The sequence below is a fragment of the Macaca fascicularis genome, chromosome 2, assembly GCF_037993035.2.
Source record: "Macaca fascicularis isolate 582-1 chromosome 2, T2T-MFA8v1.1".
NCBI classification, from domain to species: domain Eukaryota; kingdom Metazoa; phylum Chordata; class Mammalia; order Primates; family Cercopithecidae; genus Macaca; species Macaca fascicularis.
Window position 1 is genome coordinate 184,505,827 of NC_088376.1, and position 20,212 is coordinate 184,526,038.

The window sequence follows — 20,212 nt, forward strand, 5'->3', positions numbered from 1 at the left end:
TGTTGACATAATCTTTGACTCTTCCTGTTCCCTGGCCCTCTATATCCAATTAGTTATCAAGATTTTTTGATTCTATTTCAGTAATGCCTACCTCACTGAAATTCTGTGTAGTCACCTTAGTTCAGGTTCCTTCCTGGATGATGACAGTGGACTCTCTGCTGGTCTCCTTGCCACTAACTAGCTCACCTGAAACCCATTTTACACATCCTGCCAACCTAATTTGCTAAAGCATAGATGTTATCGCATCAACCTTTTACCCCAAAACCTTCAATAACTCTCTCCTGCTTAGAAAAACAATCTAGAATAAAGTCTAGATTTTGTCTAACATCAAAGCTGTAACATTGTCTAGCTCTATCTTTGGATCTTTTTCTCTGATTCCTTTCCTTATACTTTAGTCACAGTGATTGTTACTTATACCCAGTTTGGACTTTCTTATATCTGTGATTCATCTTATATTGTCTTTATTTATGGAATGCTATTCTCCACCTACTCAAATCTTGATCTATACCACTTCACTGCAGTTCCAGTTGCAAAAATCATGATCACTTCTTTACCAACTGAAATAACTGAAGACTTGTCTCCAATGTCTTGGTCTTCTGAATCCCTGTAGCATTCTGAGTAACCCTCTTCTTGCTGCTTTTGTCACTTTCTACTTTTTGTATAACAGTGATTGTTGTGCATATCAACCTTCCTACTAGAACTTATTGCCTATTTAATCTTTGTATCCCTCCAACATCTTCCACATTGCCTTGCAAAGAATAGTCCCTCAATAAATGAGAGAGTGGCTTCTGAGTTATAATCCTTGACATTATCAGAAAGCTGCATTGTAAAATATATACATGAAACTAGATTAACTAGGGAAGAATTAGAATTGATAGACAAGAGCTCAAATTGAACACCTTGAAGAGACTAGGCTATGCAATGGGTCCTTCAAGGTAATTTTGAGATTTACACCTCCCCCACTTCTTGCCCTGGAGCTGGAAGAAGAAGAGAGTTTGGTTGTTTGCTTACTGTGATATCACATCCATAATTTTACCCAATCACATAGGCTTTTGTGATTTTTGTTCACTTCATATAAAGTGCTTGTACTAGAAAATGTTTAAAGATTTTTGATGACATAGTTAGAAGATAAAAACTCAAAGCTGACCACTGTCGGCAAAGTTTGATGAAATAAATGTATCCTAATCTGTATTTAAACTATGAAGTAAAATGCTACAATGAAATCAGAGTATTGTTAGTTACAAGTTTAAGAGATGAGTGGAGGGGAACATAAATACTTTAACAAATCTCAAAATGAAGATGGCTGTTATTTCAAATGCACATTCATCAAAAGGTAACTTTTCATCAAGAGGAAACTTTACCATACATTTCTAGTCTGTCCTGGTTACCCCCAAATCTGCCCAATATTATGCAATCTGTCTTGATTACTATAGTGGTGCTTGTCTTGATTAAAAGTAGATTCTTAACAAGTAATCATTTATTTCTTTCCACAGGAAATTACTCAGATTCTTGGCTCCATGAATAATTTTAATGATCTTCTACATTATCCTTGATAATTACTCATTTCTCAGTAATCTTTTAATTTCATCCCATGACTCTAAGGATAACTTCCAAGCTCTTTAAATGGCCTTAAAACTCATTGACAATTTCTATACTTCAGACACACTGAACTTTTAGTTTTTCCATTGGGCCATGACTATGGTAGTTTAAAAACATGGCCTTAAAATCCTTTGATCAGTCTTGCATTGAGATTCCCACCCCCTTCAATGTAGGCTGGCTTGTGATGGTTTTGACCAATAGAATGTGCCTGAAACGACACTCTTCTCATGAGGTCATAAAGATCATGGGTCCTTAAACCAATTCTGGAACTCTCAGTCTTAGAACACTCCCGCTCCAAACCCAGATACCATGCTGTGAAGTCCAGGCCACATGGAGGGGTCCTGTGTAGATGCTCCAGCTGAAATCCCAAGCTAAGCTCCCAGCTGATAGCCAACAGCATTTCCAGCCATGTGCGGGAGCCATCCTGGATGTCCAGCCTTAATGAGACTTCAGAGGACTTCAGCCACAGCTATTATCTTACTACATCCTTGTGAGACTCTAATAAAGAACCAACTAGCTGAGCCCAATCAACCTATAGAACTGATAGAAATAAAATGAATTGTTGTTTTACGCTGCTATGTTTTGGGGTCATTTGTTATGCAGCCACAGTATCTGCAACAACACCATTTCCTACCACAGGCTTTCTCATGGTTTTTTTTCCCCCCTTTTTCTGAATAGCTTTTTCTGACCTTTACGCTCCTGCGTCCCACTCCTTTTACCCAGGTAACTCTTATTTTTCAGATCAAAACTTAATATTTGCTACTTCAGTCAAGTTTCCCTAATTATCTATTTTGGGTTAGTTCTCTTACATTTCATCGCACTGTGAAGTTCTTGAATGTGGTAGTTTATTGACTGCAGTAGACAGTTAAGTCCAAATATAAGAGTGATTCCACTTGCTACTGCTCCTTTGAGACTGTAGATCCATTTTTTCTATACTGCCATAAAATCTAAGGTAGGGTTTTTAGTCATTTAATAATTAATTAGCCAGGCATGGTGGTTCATGCCTATGATTCCAGTTCTTTGGGAGGCTGAGATGAAAGAATGGCTGAGGCCAGGAGTTTAAGACCAGCCTGGCCTTTGTCTCTACAAAAAATTACCAAAACAAAACAAAAAAAATTAATAAAGTAACCCCTTTTGAGGTAGAGAAGCACTAAAAAGTCAGTCTAATAATCACACTCCAGTCCAGTTAGGGAGGTGTAAAAACTCACTATTCAATGTTAAAACTCTTCTCTCTCTTAGCTTCAGTTTGCCTGTCGTTGGGAGGCTCACAGTAGGGGAGGAGGCTTTCTCAGCCTCTTCTCTCTGTCCTCAGTCACTGACTGTTTCTGATCTCTCTATGGTCAAACCAGTGGGAGAGTAGATTAGGGCAAAGTATATTTCCATTGTGGCTGGTACTGTTGTCATCTGAACCTGGAGCCATGGAGAGCCCATGCATAATGCCGGCTCTTTCTCTTTTTAGAGCCATTCTGTGAGTTTCTCAGGGGCTTTTTGCAGATCGTCAGACTGCAGCTTTGCTAACATGTAAAATCAATATCTGTCCTTCAGCGGGCTGCCCCTCAATCCCATTCCTGGCAGGCTGTGATTCCCCTCTGTTGGGACCACACTGAAGAATTCTCTTTGGGTCTGGGCACAGTGGCTCACGCCTGTAATCCCAGCATTTTGGGAGGCTGAGGCAGGAGGATCACTTGAGGCCAGAAGTTTAAGACCAGCCTGAGCAACATGGCAAGACTTTGTCTCTACAAAAAATTAAAAAAATAGGCATGGTGGCACATGCCTGTTGTCCCTGCTACTGGGGAGGCTAAGGCAGGAGGATCACTTGAGCCCCAAATTTGAGGCTACGGTGAGCTATGATCTTAACCTGGGTGACAGAGTGAGATCTTGTCTCTAAAAACTTTTTTAAAAAGAAAGAGTTCTCTTTTATTAGGCCCCCAGGCCAGCTCCTTCTCTTAGGAAGACTTTTAACCCACAAGAATCACGAAGGATTAATGGATATCTGTACAGTGGGAGTGCTGGTCTCTCTCAACTCACCTTGGGGTCTCACTATTTCAGGGCTGTCTAATCAAGCCCTTTCACCTTTGGACCCCTCAAAGGGGAGTCATATATTCTTCTATGGGTTTCCAAAACTCCAGGGGATATGTATCAAACTCTCTGAGTAAAGACCCTCTCAATCGGGTAAGTAGAGTGAGCGGGGACAAGCTTCCTCATTGCAATGGGTGGGACTACAGGAAAGCCCATAAATCTTTCTAGAGAATGTCTGTGTCTGAATTCTCCAAATTCCGATTAATTCCCAAGACTCATAGATAGTTGAGGGGGATAATGAATCAAAAGTCACAAGATAGGGTTTTAAACTACTCTCTGAAAATCCTGCACAGGAGTTGGTGTCTTAATTTGGAACGTGGAGCTTCTGATAAAACTAAATTGAGATGTCAGGAGAAATTGCACATAACTCTTAAACATTTATTAAATTGTAATGATTTTAGTCTAACATCTTCCTCCCAAGACTTCTGTAAGACCCATGACAGAAGAAATCTTGACTAACTTTGCTCATAGTGTGTGGTGTATTTTTAAAATGCTCAGTATTTATTGAATGATGGATGAATAAATAAATATTTAGATTATGCCACTGGCATTTCGTTGTCTATGAACTAATTATTTGGTTATCCATAATACACATTTTTCAAATATAAAAGTACATAGTCATACTCATAATTATTACATTGTGAGCTTAATTGTTTTCTATCAGTCCTTAAACAAATAAGTTACTTTGTTGGTGTATATTTTCTCAAGGAGAGTAATATTTCTATCTCAAAAATAGTAATTTCCCTTTAAATAAGGGTTATGTATTTAAATATGAAGTTAAATAGAAGAAAAAATTGAGAAGGGAAGTATTGTGAAGGATAAGGTTCTACTAGGTTTACTAGTGGTCAATTATATTAAATGTGCTATAAATATCCTACACCATTTTATTTTGTTTTTTAATAGCCTGCATTAGATACATTTCTATGAAGCAGGGATTGTTCCTATGTAATTCTTTTTACTGTGTGTGTAGCCCTTTATCATTACCCAAGCGATATGATTTGGCTGTGTCCCCACTCAATTCTTGTCTTGAATTGTAACTCCCACAATTCCCACGTGTTGTGGAAGGAACCAGATGGCAGGTGATAGAATCATGGGGGCAGGTCTTTCCTGCACTGTTCTCGTGATAGTGAATGAGTCTCACCAGATCTGATGGTGTTAAAAATGGGAGTTTCCCTGCACAAACTCTCTCTGGCTGCTACCATCGCCATATAAGAATTGCCTTTCACCTTCTGCCATGATTGTGAGGCCTCCCCAGTCATGCGGTACTGTAAGTCCATTAAACGTCTTTCTTTTGTAAATTGCCTAGTCTCGAGTATGTCTTTATCAGCAGCGTGAAAACGGACTAATACACCACGTTAAGAGGAACTAATTCAATACACACTTTGCTGGGATGAAAGAAGACGTGCTTTACAGGAGGGGATGAGGAGGCAAGGAAGAGCAGCAGCAAAGGAGAACAGCCATCAGATTGCTGAGGAAATTATACCAGATTTCATCTCTTTGGTGCTCATTGCATGCCTCTCTCCAAGAATTCTCACCATGATACATTTCAGTCTTACTTTTTGTGTGTGTGTGACAGTATGAGACTGAGCATGCTCAAGTAATGGGGTTTTTGGAGAGTCACACTCCTAGTTCAGCTGACATAAAACTAAGAATAGAACTTGTATGAGGGTTCTATTAGAACTATAATAGAACTTCTAAGAGGAACTGCCTCTTCCTGTGAACCCAGCTGCCCCCAGTCTTCCAGGAACCTCAGTTTGGGACATTATCTGGTCTTGATCTCTGAGAATTAATGACTTGCTTGATATATGCCTCATTCATCTGGGCTATTTCTTGTTGAAGAGCAAGCAATATAGATTAATTGATGTGTGCTACTGAGACAATGAGTCACAACTCCCAAAGTTTTGCCATTTTGACACTTTGCCATTTTGACATTTTGACACAAAAAAGTAACACCTTAGTCTTACTTTTTTGCTTCTTGTCTTTTATGCTCCTTTTTTTTTTCCCCATTTCTTTATTATTATTATTATTATTATAAGTTCTAGGGTACATGTGCACAATGTGCAGGTTTGTTACATATGTATACTTGTGACATGTTGGTGTACTGCACCCATCAACTCGTCAGCACCCATCAACTCATCATTTACATCAGGTATAACTCCCAATGCAATTCCTCCTCCCTCCCCCATCCCCATAATAGGCCCCCGTGTGTGATGTTCCCCTTCCCGAGTCCAAGTGACCTCATTGTTCAATTCCCACCTATGAGTGAGAACATGCAGTGTTTGGTTTTCTGTTCTTGTGATAGTTTGCTGAGAATGATGGTTTCCAGCTGCATCCATGTCCCTACAAAGGACACAAACTCATCCTTTTTTATGGCTGCATAGTATTCCATGGTGTATATGTGCCACATTTTCTTAATCCAGTCTGTCACTGATGGACATTTGGGTTGATTCCAAGTCTTTGCTGTTGTGAATAGTGCCGCAATAAACATACATGTGCATGTGTCTTTATAGCAGCATGATTTATAATCCTTTGGGTATATACCCAGTAATGGGATGGCTGGGTCATATGGTATTTTTAGTTCTAGATCCTTGAGGAATCCCCATACTGTTTTCCACAATGGTTGAACAAGTTTACAATCCCACCAGCAGTGTAAAATGTTCCTATTTCTCCACATCCTCTCCAGCACCTGTTGTTTCCTGACTTTTTAATGATTGCCATTCTAACTGGTGTGAGATGGTATCTCATTGTGGTTTTGATTTGCATTTCTCTGATGGCCAGTGATGACGAGCATTTTTTCATGTGTCTGTTGGCTGTATGCATGTCTTCTTTTGAGAAATGTCTGTTCATATCCTTTGCCCACTTTTTGATGTGGTTGTTTGTTTTTTTTTTGTAAATTTGATTGAGTTCTTTGTAGGTTCTGGATATTAGCCCTTTGTCAGATGAGTAGATTGCAAAAATTTTCTCCCATTCTGTAGGTTGCCTGTTCACTCTGATGGTAGTTTCTTTTGCTGTGCAGAAGCTTTTTAGTTTAATTAGATCCCATTTGTCAATTTTGGCTTTTGTTGTCATTGCTTTTGGTGTTTTAGACATGAAGTCCTTGCCCATGCCTATGTCCTGAATGGTATTACCGAGGTTTTCTTCTAGGGTTTTTATGGTATTAGATCTAACGTTTAAGTCTCTAATCCATCTAAATTAATTTTCGTATAAGGAGTAAGGAAAGGATCCAGTTTCAGCTTTCTACTTATGGCTAGCCAGTTTTCCCAGCACCATTTATTAAATAGGGAATCCTTTCCCCATTTCTTGTTTTTCTCAAGTTTGTCAAAGATCGGATGGCTGTAGATGTGTGGTATTATTTCTGAGGACTCTGTTCTGTTCCATTGGTCTATATCTCTGTTTTGTTACCAGTACCATGCTGTTTTGGTTACTGTAGCCTTGTAGTATAGTTTGAAATCAGGTAGTGGGATGCCTCCAGCTTTGTTCTTTTGATTTACGATTGTCTTGGCAATGTGGGCTCTTTTTTGGTTCCATATGAACTTTAAAGCAGTTTTTTCCAATTCTGTGAAGAAAGTCATTGGTAGCTTGATGGGGATGGCATTGAATCTATAAATTACCTTGGGCAGTATGGCCATTTTCACGATATTGATTCTTCCTAACCATGAGCATGGTATGTTCTTCCATTTGTTTGTGTCCTCTTTTATTTCACTGAGCAGTGGTTTGTAGTTCTCCTTGAAGAGGTCCTTTATATCCCTTGTAAGTTGGGTTCCTAGGTATTTTATTCTCTTTGAAGCTATTGTGAATGGGAGTTCATTCATGATTTGGCTCTCTGTTTGTCTGTTACTGGTGTATAAGAATGCTTGTGATTTTTGCTCATTAATTTTGTATCCTGAGACTTTGCTGAAGTTGCTTATCAGCTTAAGGAGATTTTGGGCTGAGATGATGGGGTTTTCTAAATATACAATCATGTCATCTGCAAACAGGAACAATTTGACTTCTTCTTTTCCTAACTGAATACCCTTGATTTCTTTCTCTTTCCTGATTGCCCTAGCCAGAACTTCCAACACTATGTTGAATAGGAGTGGTGAGAGAGGGCATCCCTGTCTTGTGCCAGTTTTCAAAGGGAATGCTTCCAGTTTTTAACCATTCAGTATGATATTGGCTGTGGGTTTCTCATAAATAGCTCTTATTATTTTGAGATACGTTCCATCAATACCAAATTTATTGAGAGTTTTTAGCATGAAGGGCTGCTGAATTTTGTCAAAGGCCCTTTCTGCATCTATTGAGATAATCATGTGGTTTTTGTCTTTGGTTCTGTTTATATGCTGGATTACATTTATTGATTTGCGTATGTTGAATGAGCCTTGCATCCCAGGGATGAAGCCCACTTGATCATGGTGGATAAACTTTTTGATGTGCTGCTGGATTCGGTTTGCCAGGATTTTATTGAGGATTTTTGCATCAATGCTCATCAGGGATATTGGTCTAAAATTCTCTTTTTTTGTTGTATCTCTGCCAGGCTTTGGTATCAGGATGATGTTGGCCTCATAAAATGAGTTAGGGGAAGATTCCCTCTTTTTCTATTGATTGGAATAGTTTCAGAAGGAATGGTACCAGATCCTCCTTGTACCTCTGGTAGAATTCAGCTGTGAATCCGTCTGGTTCTGGACTTTTTTTGGTTGGTAGGCTATTAATTATTGCCTCAATTTCAGAGCCTACTAATAGTCTATTCAGGGATTCAACTTCTTCCTGCTTTAGTCTTGGGAGAGTGTAAGTGTCCAGGAAATTATCCATTTCTTCTAGGTTTTCTAGTTTATTTGCGTAGAGGCATTTATAGTATTCCGTGATGGTAGTTTGTATTTCGGTGGGGTCAGTGGTGATATCCCCTTTATCATTTTTTGTTGCATCTGTTTGATTCTTCTCTTTTTTTCTTTATTAGTCTTGCTAGCGGTCTATCAATTTTGTTGATCTTTTCAAAAAACCAGCTCCTGGATTCACTGATTTTTTGAAGAGTTTTTGTGTCTCTATCTCCATCAGTTCTGCTGTGATCTTAGTTATTTCTTGCCTTCTGCTAGCTTTTGAATGTGTTTGCTCTTGCTTCTCTAGTTCTTTTAACTGTGATGTTAGGGTGTCAATTTTAGATCTTTCCTGCTTTCTCTTGTGGGCATTTAGTGCTATAAATTTCCCTCTACACACTGCTTTAAATGTGTCCCAGAGATTCTGGTATGTTGATCTTTGTTCTCAATGGTTTCAAAGAACATCTTTATTTCTGCCTTCATTTCGTTATGTACCCAGTAGTCATTCAGGAGCAGGTTGTTCAGTTTCCATGTAGTTGAGCGGTTTTGATTGAGTTTCTTAGTCCTGCATTCTAGTTTGATTGCACTGTGGTCTGAGAGACAGTTTGTTATAATTTCTGTTCTTTTTCATTTGCTGAGGAGTGCTTTACTTCCAACTATGTAGTCAATTTTGGAATAAGTGTGATGTGGTGCTGAGAAGAATGTATATTCTGTTGATTTGGGGTGGAGAGTTCTGTAGCTGTCTATTAGGTCTGCTTGGTGCAGAGTTGAGTTCAATTCCTGGATATCCTTGTTAACTTTCTGTCTCATTGATCTGTCTAATGTCGACAGTGGGGTGTTAAAGTCTCCCATTATTATTGTATGGGAGTCTAAGTCTTTTTTAAGTCTCTAAGGACTTGCTTTATGAATCTGGGTGCTCCTGTATTGGGTGCGTATATATTTAGGATAGTTAGCTCTTCCTGGTGAATTGATCCCTTTACCATTATGTAATGGCCTTCTTTGTCTCTTTTGATCTTTGATGGTTTAAAGTCTGTTTTATCAGAGACTAGGATTGCAAACCCTGCTTTTTTTATTTTCCATTTGCTTGGTAGATCTTCCTCCATCCCTTTATTTTGAGCCTATGTATGTCTCTGCATGTGAGATGGGTCTCCAGAATACAGCAAACTGATGGGTCTTGACTCTTTATCCAATTTGCCACTCTGTGTCTTTTAATTGGACCATTTAGTCCATTTACATTTAAGGTTAATATTGTTATGTGTGAACTTGATCCTGTCATTGTGATATTAGCTGGTTATTTTGCTCACTAGTTAATGCAGTTTCTTCCTAGCATCAATGGTCTTTACATTTTGGCATGTTTTTGCAATGGCTGGTACTGGTTTTTCCTTTCCATGTTTAGTGCTTCCTTGAGGTTCTCTTGTAAAGCAGGCCTGGTGGTGACAAAATCTCTAAGCATTTGCTTGTCTGTAAAGGATTTTATTTCTCCTTCACTTATGAAACTTAGTTTGGCTGGATATGAAATTCTGGGTTTAAAATTCTTTTCTTTAAGAATGTTGAATATTGGCCCCCACTCTCTTCTGGCTTGGAGAGTTTCTGCCAAGAGATCTGCTCTTAGTCTGATGGGCTTCCCTTTGTGGGTAACCTGACCTTTCTCTCTGGCTGCCCTTAACATTTTTTCCTTCATTTCAACTTTGGTGAATCTGACAATTATGTGTCTTGGAGTTGCTCTTCTTGAGGAGGATCTTTGTGGCGTTCTCTGTATTTCCTGAATTTGAATGTTGGCCTGCCTTACTAAGTTGGGGAAGTTCTCCTGGATGATATCCTGAAGAGCGTTTTCCAACTTGGTTCCATTTTCCGCCTCACTTTCAGGCACCCCAATTAGACGTAGATTTGGTCTTTTCACATAATCCCATACTTCTTGAAGTCTTTGTTCATTTCCTTTTCCTCTTTTATCTTTAGACTTCTCTTCTCACTTCATTTCATTCATTTGATCCTCAATCGCTGATACTCTTTCTTCCAGTTGATCAAGTCGGTTACTGAAGCTTGTGCATTTGCCACGTATTTCTCGTGTCATGGTTTTCATCTCTGTCAGTTCGTTTATGGCCTTCTCTGCATTGATTATTCTAGTTATCCATTCTTCCATTCTTTTTTCAAGATTTTTAGTTTCTTTGCGCTGGGCACGTAATTCCTCCTTTAGGTCTGAGAAGTTGGATGGACTGAAGCCTTCTCTCAACTCGTCAAAGTCATTCTCCTTCCAGCTTTGATCCGTTGCTGGCGATGAGCTGCGTTCCTTTGGAGAGGGAGATGCACTCTTATTTTTCGAATTTCCAGCTTTTCTGCCCTGCTTTTTCCCCATCTTTATGGTTTTATCTGCCTTTGGTCTGTGATGATGGTGATGTACTGATGGAGTTTTGGTGTGGGTGTCCTTTCTGTTTGTTAGTTTTCCTTCTAACAGTCAGGGCCCTCAGCTGTAGGTCTGTTGGAGATTGCTTGCGGTCCACTCCAGACCCTGTTTGCCTGGATATCAGCAGCGGAGGCTGCAGAAGATAGAATATTGCTGAACAGCAAGGGTTCCTGTCTGATTCTTGCTCTGGAAGCTTCCTCTCCTGGGTGTACCCTGCCGTGTGAGGTGTGGGGTGTCGGTCTGCACCTAGTGGGGGATGTCTCCCAGTTAGGCTACTCAGGGGTCAGGGACCCACTTGAGTAGGCAGTCTGTCCGTTCTCAGATCTCAACCTCCATGTTGGGAGATCCACTGCTCTCTTCAAAGCTGTCAGACAGGGTCATTTGCATCTGCAGAGGTTTCTGCTGCTTTTTGTTTAGCTGTGCCCTGTCCCCAGAGGTGTAGTCTACAGAGACAGGCAGGCCTCCTTGAGCTGCTGTGGGCTCCACCCAGTTCGAGCTTCCTGGGGGCTTTGTTTACCTACTTAAGCCTCAGCAATGGCAGGTGCCCCTCCCCCAGGCTCGCTGCTGCCTTGCAGTTAGATCTCAGACTGCTGTGCTAGCAATGAGGGAGGCTCAGTGGGTGTGGGACCCTCCCGGCCAGGTGTGGGATACAATCTCCTGGTGTACCATTTGCTAAGACCCTTGGTAAAGCTTAGTATTAAGGTGGGAGTTACCCGATTTTGCAGGTGTGTGTGTTTCAGTTCCCCTTGCTAGGAAAAGGGATTCCCTTCCCCCTTGTGCTTCCCAGGTGAGGCGATGCCTCGCCCTGCTTCAGCTCTCGCTGGTCGGGCTGCACCAGCTGACAAGCACCAATTGTCCGGCACTCCCCAGTGAGACGAACCTGGTACCTCAGTTGAAAATGCAGAAATCACCTGTCTTCTGTGTCTCTCACCCTGGGAGCTGGAGACTGGAGCTGTTCCTATTCGGCCATCTTGCTCTGGGTCCTGTCTTTCATGCTTTTTACCTGTTTGCCTTTCTTTCTTAATATAGTGTTTGAATGCTTCAGCTGGTGTCATGCATTTAATAGATCCTGAGACACAGACTGCACCCCTCCCCTCACAAATAACATGGAATATGTGCCACCACATTTGTTTTAAAAATAAATAACTTTTTAAAAATATGGAAGCATAACACATTTCATTTCTGAGTCCAATCAATCGTCCTCTTACTCATGTGGCAGGAAAGATAAAATCTATCCATCATGTTTGCCTCAATTTAGTATTCTAATAGTGGAATATGTACTTGCTATAGAGTTGGAGAAGTATTTTGACTAGAATAGTTTAGGTGCCCCTCATATTACATTACTTGACCTACACATTGGGTTAGTCTATACATATTTGCCTTCCAGGCATGAGTAAATAAATTTTCCCTGCCCTGTTATCCCCACTTGTGGTATCCCAGAGTAACTCATTTAGTCTATATTCAGATTGATTGCAAACTTTCAAAACATGTCTCCTCCCAACCCCTGACTGCCCATCTTAAATGGTATACCAGTAAGCTCCAACACCTGCATTCAGGTTAGAATGTCCTAACATGCCCATCAGGGCATCATAGCCAAAAGGCTGTTGTTTACTTTTCTCACATTAATTCTCTGGTTTTATGAAGAACTAGTTCCACATAGATACATATCTCTGTATAAAGTCATGTTTAAAACAATCTCCAGTAAGGTATTCTCCCAGTAGAAATTTTGTGACTTTTATCTCAGTCAGTTTTCCTTCATTTCATAAGTATTATTTTATCCTGAACTTCTAAAGGGAGCGTCAAACAAAATAGACCTATAAGTCATATCGGTATATGACTCATTTCTCCAAAGTTATCACACTGATTTGATAATACATGCTGTCCTACATTAGTATTTGGCTTTCTTTCCTTTATGAAAATGGAGCTACCTTTATTGTTAACACCTTAAACAGGACTAACTGGTATCTGTTCTCTCTGTTCCTGGGATTGATGTTGATTCATCAACATAAACAAAACATAAAATTATAATGCAGAGATGAAGCTAATTCAAACCAAATAAAATAGCAAGTTTATAGTTAATAAAAGGGTTGGTCAATAAACATATTTAGTAAAATGTATTTACTTAAAATGAATTATATTGATTATTGTTCTACCATATTTCTATCAAGTTCATACCTATATCTCCTGCTCAGTAAAACTGAATAATTTTTTTATAAAGAACGTACAGCTCAACAGTTAACTGTTTACTGTATAAGATTTTCTTTTTTAAAATAATGTATTTGGCTTATATTTTTCTTTTAAAGTTTTCTTAAAGTTTAAAGGAACGATTAATATTTTATCTCTTTTTTTGTTAACCTCAGTACAAAAGTACAGTTGATGACTTGACAAAAGGGCTGCATCTATGGCTTGAAGGTGCAGCGCTTTCAAGTCATCAACTGTATTTTTGTACTGTTGAATTTCTCCAACAGTAACAAAGGAGAGCATGCTTCCAGCTGGAGCTGAGTCCAAGCACACAGCCATTCCTGCACACGCATGCGTGCAAACAAGGAAGCCCAAGTAGGAGAAGAGGAAAGAGGTTGTAGGGATTTGGGAAGAAATCTGATTATTCCCCAGAGGAAAAGACAAATCTACTTTCCTGAAATGGCCCTGAAATCTACTTCCACCCTCAGAACTTAAAATGAACAGCATCCTTCTTTTCATCTTCATTTCTTCCCCAGTGAATATGATCTCCAAACCATTCTTTTTTCTTTGAACTGTAAATTTTCCACTCATGGATGATGTAACCAACAGATGCAATCTCTGAGAAGATGGAAGTCGGGGCCTCTTACTATAAAATTGACCTAGCTGGACTCAGGAAACCAGGGAAGAAGTCAATGCAGGCATTTAAAATGTAAAGCTTTTTCTGGTTAAACCTATTTATATTTCTTGTAGGTTGAGTATTTCTTCCCAGTTTTTCTCCTCTGGTGTATAACAAACAGGTCAAAATTTCCCATCTTTCCTCCTGGTACTAGTTGAATCCTACATTGCATACTTAATGCATAGTGAAAAGGCATCTAGCAGAAATACACACCCCAAAAACACACCACCGTTTTATTAGGTGCCCGATAAATTCTGTATTTAGCTTATTTATTTATTGTTATTTTTGCTTTTTCTTGACCCACTACATGTGACTGCAAATGAATTAATAAATTATCCCTTCTGGAACTTTTTGGTCATTTCTTTTTTTAAATGTTTTCACTATAAAAGGTAAGCTGAAACATTGAGAAATTGTTCAAATCAGCATATTTTATAATTCACAACTACAACTTGGTAAATATTTTTACTGTAAGTAAGCACTGAAATAATGAAGTATGATGAGAGGCAGTAGTTTTTAATGCAAAGTTATACATTTAAATGTTCAGAGGGGCCAGGGAGGTGACATAAGAATTGTTGCCAGTTTTTCAAGAAAAGTCAAATTTTGCTTTTATAAAAAATTTTAATAAATATTCTCCTGATTTTTAAATCTCTTAAAATTAATTTTCCAAAGAACACTATGCTGTTCTGCATTGCGTGGGATACATAATTCTGTGCAATATCTGGGTGACCTTTTGTGATTTCTTACGTAATAATTGAGAATGTAGTTTTTGTAATTAGGCAGCCTGGGGTTCAGGTCATGCAGACTCCTGTGGGTCATTGAACAAGTGACTCAACCATACTGCCCTTCATATTCTCACCTGTCACATGGGATAATAATTGTAGTTCTCTCACAGGATTTATGAGGGTTAAATGAGGTAATAATGTGTATATACAGCTTAGCACAGGATGGACACATAGTAAGTATTCAAATCCATTTGGTGATGCTGATGGAAGTGAATTAAGCAAAAACTCAATTGATGGGGTTTAAATTTGAAACAGGCAAGGAAATACTGAAATGTCTGAGTATAACTGGAATGAACTAGGATAGGTTTTCTTGGAGGTTACAAATATACACTATATTTTTATAGTTTTGCATTCATGGTTTAGGGAATTATATCTAGAAAATATATCTGTTTTCTGCTCCTTTTTCTATATAGACTCAGCATGCTGATTTTCCATGTGATGCCAGCCTATGGTGGCTGGCTAGCTTGAGACCCACCGCAACCTGACAATTGCCTTCTGAAAATTTAGATGTGACCACAGAGCATCAAGAGAGGAGGTGGAAGGGAGAATTTTTCTGTTACCTGTTATGGGTCCTCCTTGTTCCAGAAGTTAGTAATTAAAATAATGGCAATGTTCCATTATTTAAGAAGATGAAAAGAGTGGTGTCTTGGTCATTAATATGTCTTAGCATCTAGAACAGTGCTCGCACATAGCAGAATCTCAATAAACATATGTAGAGTGAATAATTGGAAAGTATTTCTTTATGATGTCACATAAGGTTATTAGGTTCTACCCATATTAAACAACTTTAAGTTTTGCAGTGGTGAAGGAATAAAAGAAAGTATTTGAGATAAGCCCTGCCCACAGTTCAACAATCATACTTTTTGACATGTCTATATATAATATACCAAAAGATTGTGTCTCCATTGTTTAACCCCTTCCTCACCTCTCAGGAGGGGGCACAGAGAAGTTTAGCCTAACTCACTGACAATGAAGACTCTTCAGATCTATATGAAGCTTGAACTGTTTGTCTAGAACTTTATGATATGGTATCTTTATGCATGCAGACTTTGGAGTAAATAAAACTTAATGAAACCTATCTTGAAATTAGACATTCTGATTTTAATTATTTAAATGATAAAATCATTTTACCAATAACTTCAATTTGGAAATACAATATTCACTTTTATTGGGCACAATAATTTCCTGACTATCCCATTCTAACTACAATAATGTCCTCCACACACAATTACATTTTCTTCCTCAAAATCCACTTGCCATTTTTGTTGTTCATGGATGTAAGTAATTTCATTGGTGGACTGTTCACATGATCTTAAACACTTAACTGTAACGCTCATGTTGTAAGCTATTAGAATGGGCTGGTTATCAAAGCCCACTTTGTAAATGGAATAGCCTTCTACATTTGTAACTTGTAGTTTTGCTGTTGTTTTGGGTGTTAATCATAATTGTTACTAACACAGTCTATAGGCATGGTGGCATTCTACATTGCTGCTTGAATGAATTCAATGTCTGGATGTGCTTTTAAATTCTGAGTAAAGATTTAGCACAATTCACTCCTTTCCATGAATTTTCCCTGTCACATATTTCTGCTTAATTTGATTGCATTTTGACATGTTTTAATATTTTGTATACAATTAGTACACTTCCTCTGTGTAATTTTATTTAGAAGGTTTTTGAGCGTTAAACCATTAAGCTAGGATAGATGTCATTTGTTCACACTTTCTTGAGATTTTATTTTCAGCAGAATTTTTCTTAAGACACTTATTATTTCCTTGTTTCTCAGGCTATAAATGAAAGGATTTAGTAAGGGAACTACTATTGTAAATAAAATGGCAGCTGGTATATCATTACCTCCTTCAAGCAAATTCGGTCTAATGTATATGAAAAAAATAGATCCATAGAATAGTGAAACTGATGAAAAGTGGGATGCACAGGTAGAAAAGGCTTTGGCCCTTCCCTCTTTGGAGTTCATTCTGAAAATAGTAAGAAGAATATAGAGATAAGATATGAAGACACTACCTATCGTAAAGACTTGAATTGAACCTGAGAAGATGAATAGAACCAGTTCATTGATATAAGGATCAACACGAGAGAGTCTATACAAGGGAAGAATGTCACAGTAAAAGTGGTTGATGTGATTCGATCCACAGAAAACTAACCTAAATACAAGCCCCACATGAATCATGGAATGCGGGTTTCCAGCTATGAAGGCCCCTGTGGTCATCTGAATGCAGAGTTTCTTGGACATCATGATGTGGTACTGCAGTGGGCTGCATATAGCCACATAGCGGTCATAGGCCATTGTCGCCAGAAGAAAGCAGTCTGCAGTTTCCACAGTGCAGAGAAAATAAAACTGTACTGTACATTCATAGAGGGAAATCCTTTTGTCCTCAGACAAGAAGTTCTCTAACATTTTGGGGGTAATGGCACAGGCACAGCAAGAATCCACAAGAGCCAGGTTTCCCAGAAAGATGTACATTGGTGTGTGAAATCGACGGTGGGTAAATATCAGTGCCATCATACCAATATTCCCCACCATGGTGATCAGATAGATGGCAAAGAACACCACAAACAGCAGAGTCTTCAGCTCTGGGTGATCTGTAAACCCCGTGAGGATAAACTCATTTTTCATGGTATGATTTTCTTCAGCCATTCCTGACTTGTCTGAAAAACAATTGTGGAGAAATAAGGCATCAATTTATAATATGCCACAACTATTGAGGTCTCTTTGGCTTAAAAGAAGGAGAGCATCTTCCGCAAGATGAAAATAAGATTTAAAAAAACCTGACAATATTGAGTGTTATCTAGGAAACAGTAAAATGGCAACCTAATTGCATTCCTAGTAAATGTATAAATTGGTGTAATCATTAGAAAATAATTTGGTAATAGATTAAAAAACTTTTAAGGTTCATACCTTTTAACCAGTAAAAATAAATCTGTCAAAAAGAAATAACTAAAACTTCAGAAAATATGTACATATAATGATGTTCATTGTAATCTCATTCATAATAGTGAAAAATTTAAACACCTAAATGGTAACCTTTTAGTTAACCAGTATGATTAAATAAATGTGAATCATCCGTATAAATGTATACTGTCAAATATTTTAAATGGTGTTTTGCTAGAATATTTATTACAATAAAACAGACACAAAATATTGAATAAAAGCAAAATAAAAGGTTTTACATGCAGTATAACCTGAATTACCAAATAAATATTTACATGTAAATGTAACAGAAGGTAGTACAGAAGCACATCAAAATGTTTTTACTAGTTTTTGCTATGTATAAAAATTATTGGTCATTTTTTCCTGTTTATATTTTTCTCTATTTTAAGTTTTCTATAATAACTATTCCTCATATTCAAGAAACAATCTTTATTAAGTATATAAAATTAAGTACCCTTAGAACTGCTATGTTTTATACTTCAATAAATCCATAAAAATCATTGGGGATTCAACTAATGTTTTCTGCACTTTAGAAATCTACAGTGGAGAACATCACAATGCACTTACTGAACAAGTGCCTGCTTCATTCTCATGACGATGACATTGGTAGTTACAATAATTATTTGCTGACAGTCTTGCATGTATCTCAAAACATTCAGGGATATGTTCACATCTTGTGGTAATGCATTCTTATGATCCTTTACCTATAAAAGCAGTATCACCTTAGTGTCAACTTTTGCTCTTTTGAACATTATGATTTTATGGTATTCCTAGATTCTATTTGGAATAGATTCTAGACCACATTTGTTAAAATTTGAGGATATTTTTAAAACTTCCGTTACTAACCCCTTAGGTAGGTCCTTAAACATGGAGTTCTAATCTGTTGGGGCATGTTTTATTTCAATCTACCTTCATTTATTATAGTTACTTTTGGAAACAGGTATGCATGCACTGATATTGAATGCCTGTTTTATTTTACTTTCTTTAAAAGGTAGTTGAGACTGTTCTAGACATTTACAGATTGATAATTTTCTGGATAGTAAGTGATCACAAGTACACTCCAAATTTCAGGAACAGAGAAAATGTTTTGGAGAGACATAGAAAGACCTCTTCTATTTTAGTTTCCTGAAAATATTGCTGACTTTTAAATATCAGATTATCTGGGGGATGATATCTTTAGAAACAGTATTTTAAAATGAACTTTGAAATGTATATAAATATAATTTGAATACTTTTCCTTAACTAGTTACCCTTGCCAGTTTAAAGTCACATAACATAAGACTTCCTTCAGTTTTCTCGGTTGATTGTAGTAAATTAAACAGATATATGGTTTATATTGGTATTTGATTTCTCTAAGAATCAAAAGAGAAACAAGAACACTCCCTAAAATTATATTGGGGGTTTAAAAGATTGGTTTGAAATTATAGTCCTTGCTCATATGTTTTTTTAATACATAGGGAATGCACAATACATTTTCAACACTATTTCATTGTAGAGGTTACCTCACTATTTAAAGAAGTTTAAACATTTTCCCTAATGTATTCTGTTATTACTACCAAAGTGTGCTCTTATTTATTTTTGAATCAATGTAGGCTCCTCTTGAATTCATAAGTGATATAAATGGATTATAGTAAATTGTCTAGAGTTTACACAATAGACTTTAGATTTAGAAAAAGAATATAAGAATCTTAAAAAATTGAAAAATTAGAAACGTAAGGAAAAAGAAAACCATAAGTAACTCAAAGAAAAAATGTTTCAGGATATCAATTATTTTAGTAATAATAAGTGTTAAATTCTCACCTCGATTTTCCTGATAAGAGTTTTATAGAGACCATCTGGTTGCCTGGTATTAGTTTTTAAATTAGATGCAGCAATTAAACTATCTTTTTGATCATTTAGGAGAATATATGTACAATGAGACCAATGTTAATATTTATGTCCTTGTAGAGAATGACCCAGCTCTTCAAAATAATTCTAAGAGGATTTATTTGGCATTGACATCAAAGTATAGCCTAAGAGACTTAATCTTCTGAACATTCCACACATACTAAATTGGATTAATTAGGCATATCCTTTGAGACCTGGAGAGTAAGCCAAAAATTGATTAATAAACATATTTTGATTTTCATTCATTTGAGTTTATACCACTTATCCTTATCATCAATCTGAATATAAAATCCTTAGTGGGAAGAAAATATTCATACTGGAGCAGTCAGCAAAGGCTTCATGGAGGAATTGTCAATTGAGCCAGGATTGGTTGCCTTGGAGGGGAGATTGCTTGTTGTGAGCAGAGGTTGGAAGTTAACACATTCTCCATATTTTTTTTCTTTGGTTAGTGATAGTATTTTATTTCAGGAGCTCTGACCTTACTGCATTTTTTAAAATTTATTTTTAATTGGCTCATAAAAATTGCATATGTTTATGGCATACAACATGATGGGTTAATATATGTATATATTGTGGAATGGCTAAATCAGGCTCATTAACATGTATTGCCTATACACTTATTATTTTTGTATGGGTGATAACTTTTAAAATTTATACGCAAATATTTTCAAGAAATCAATACATTGTTTTAACTATAATCACCATATTGTACAACAAATCTCCTGAACTAATTCCTTCAGTTTAACTAAAAGTTTGAATCATTTGATCAATATCTACCCACTTTACTATCCAACCATTCACAACCCCTCTGCTGTACTCTGCTCTATGACTATTTTAGATTGCACATATAATCAGATCATATGGTACTGG

General features: G+C 37.4%; 1 protein-coding gene across 1 annotated transcript; it reads right to left on the bottom strand.

The window, feature by feature from the left end:
* Nucleotides 1–15,416: 15,416 nt before the first annotated feature.
* LOC102122247 (olfactory receptor 5K1) lies at nucleotides 15,417–17,426 on the bottom strand. The gene has a single exon (XM_045385355.2). The coding sequence runs from the start codon at nucleotides 17,159–17,161 to the stop codon at nucleotides 16,214–16,216; it is 948 nt and encodes a 315-aa protein (XP_045241290.2). The 5' UTR covers nucleotides 17,162–17,426; the 3' UTR covers nucleotides 15,417–16,213.
* Between the last annotated feature and the right edge of the window lie 2,786 nt (nucleotides 17,427–20,212).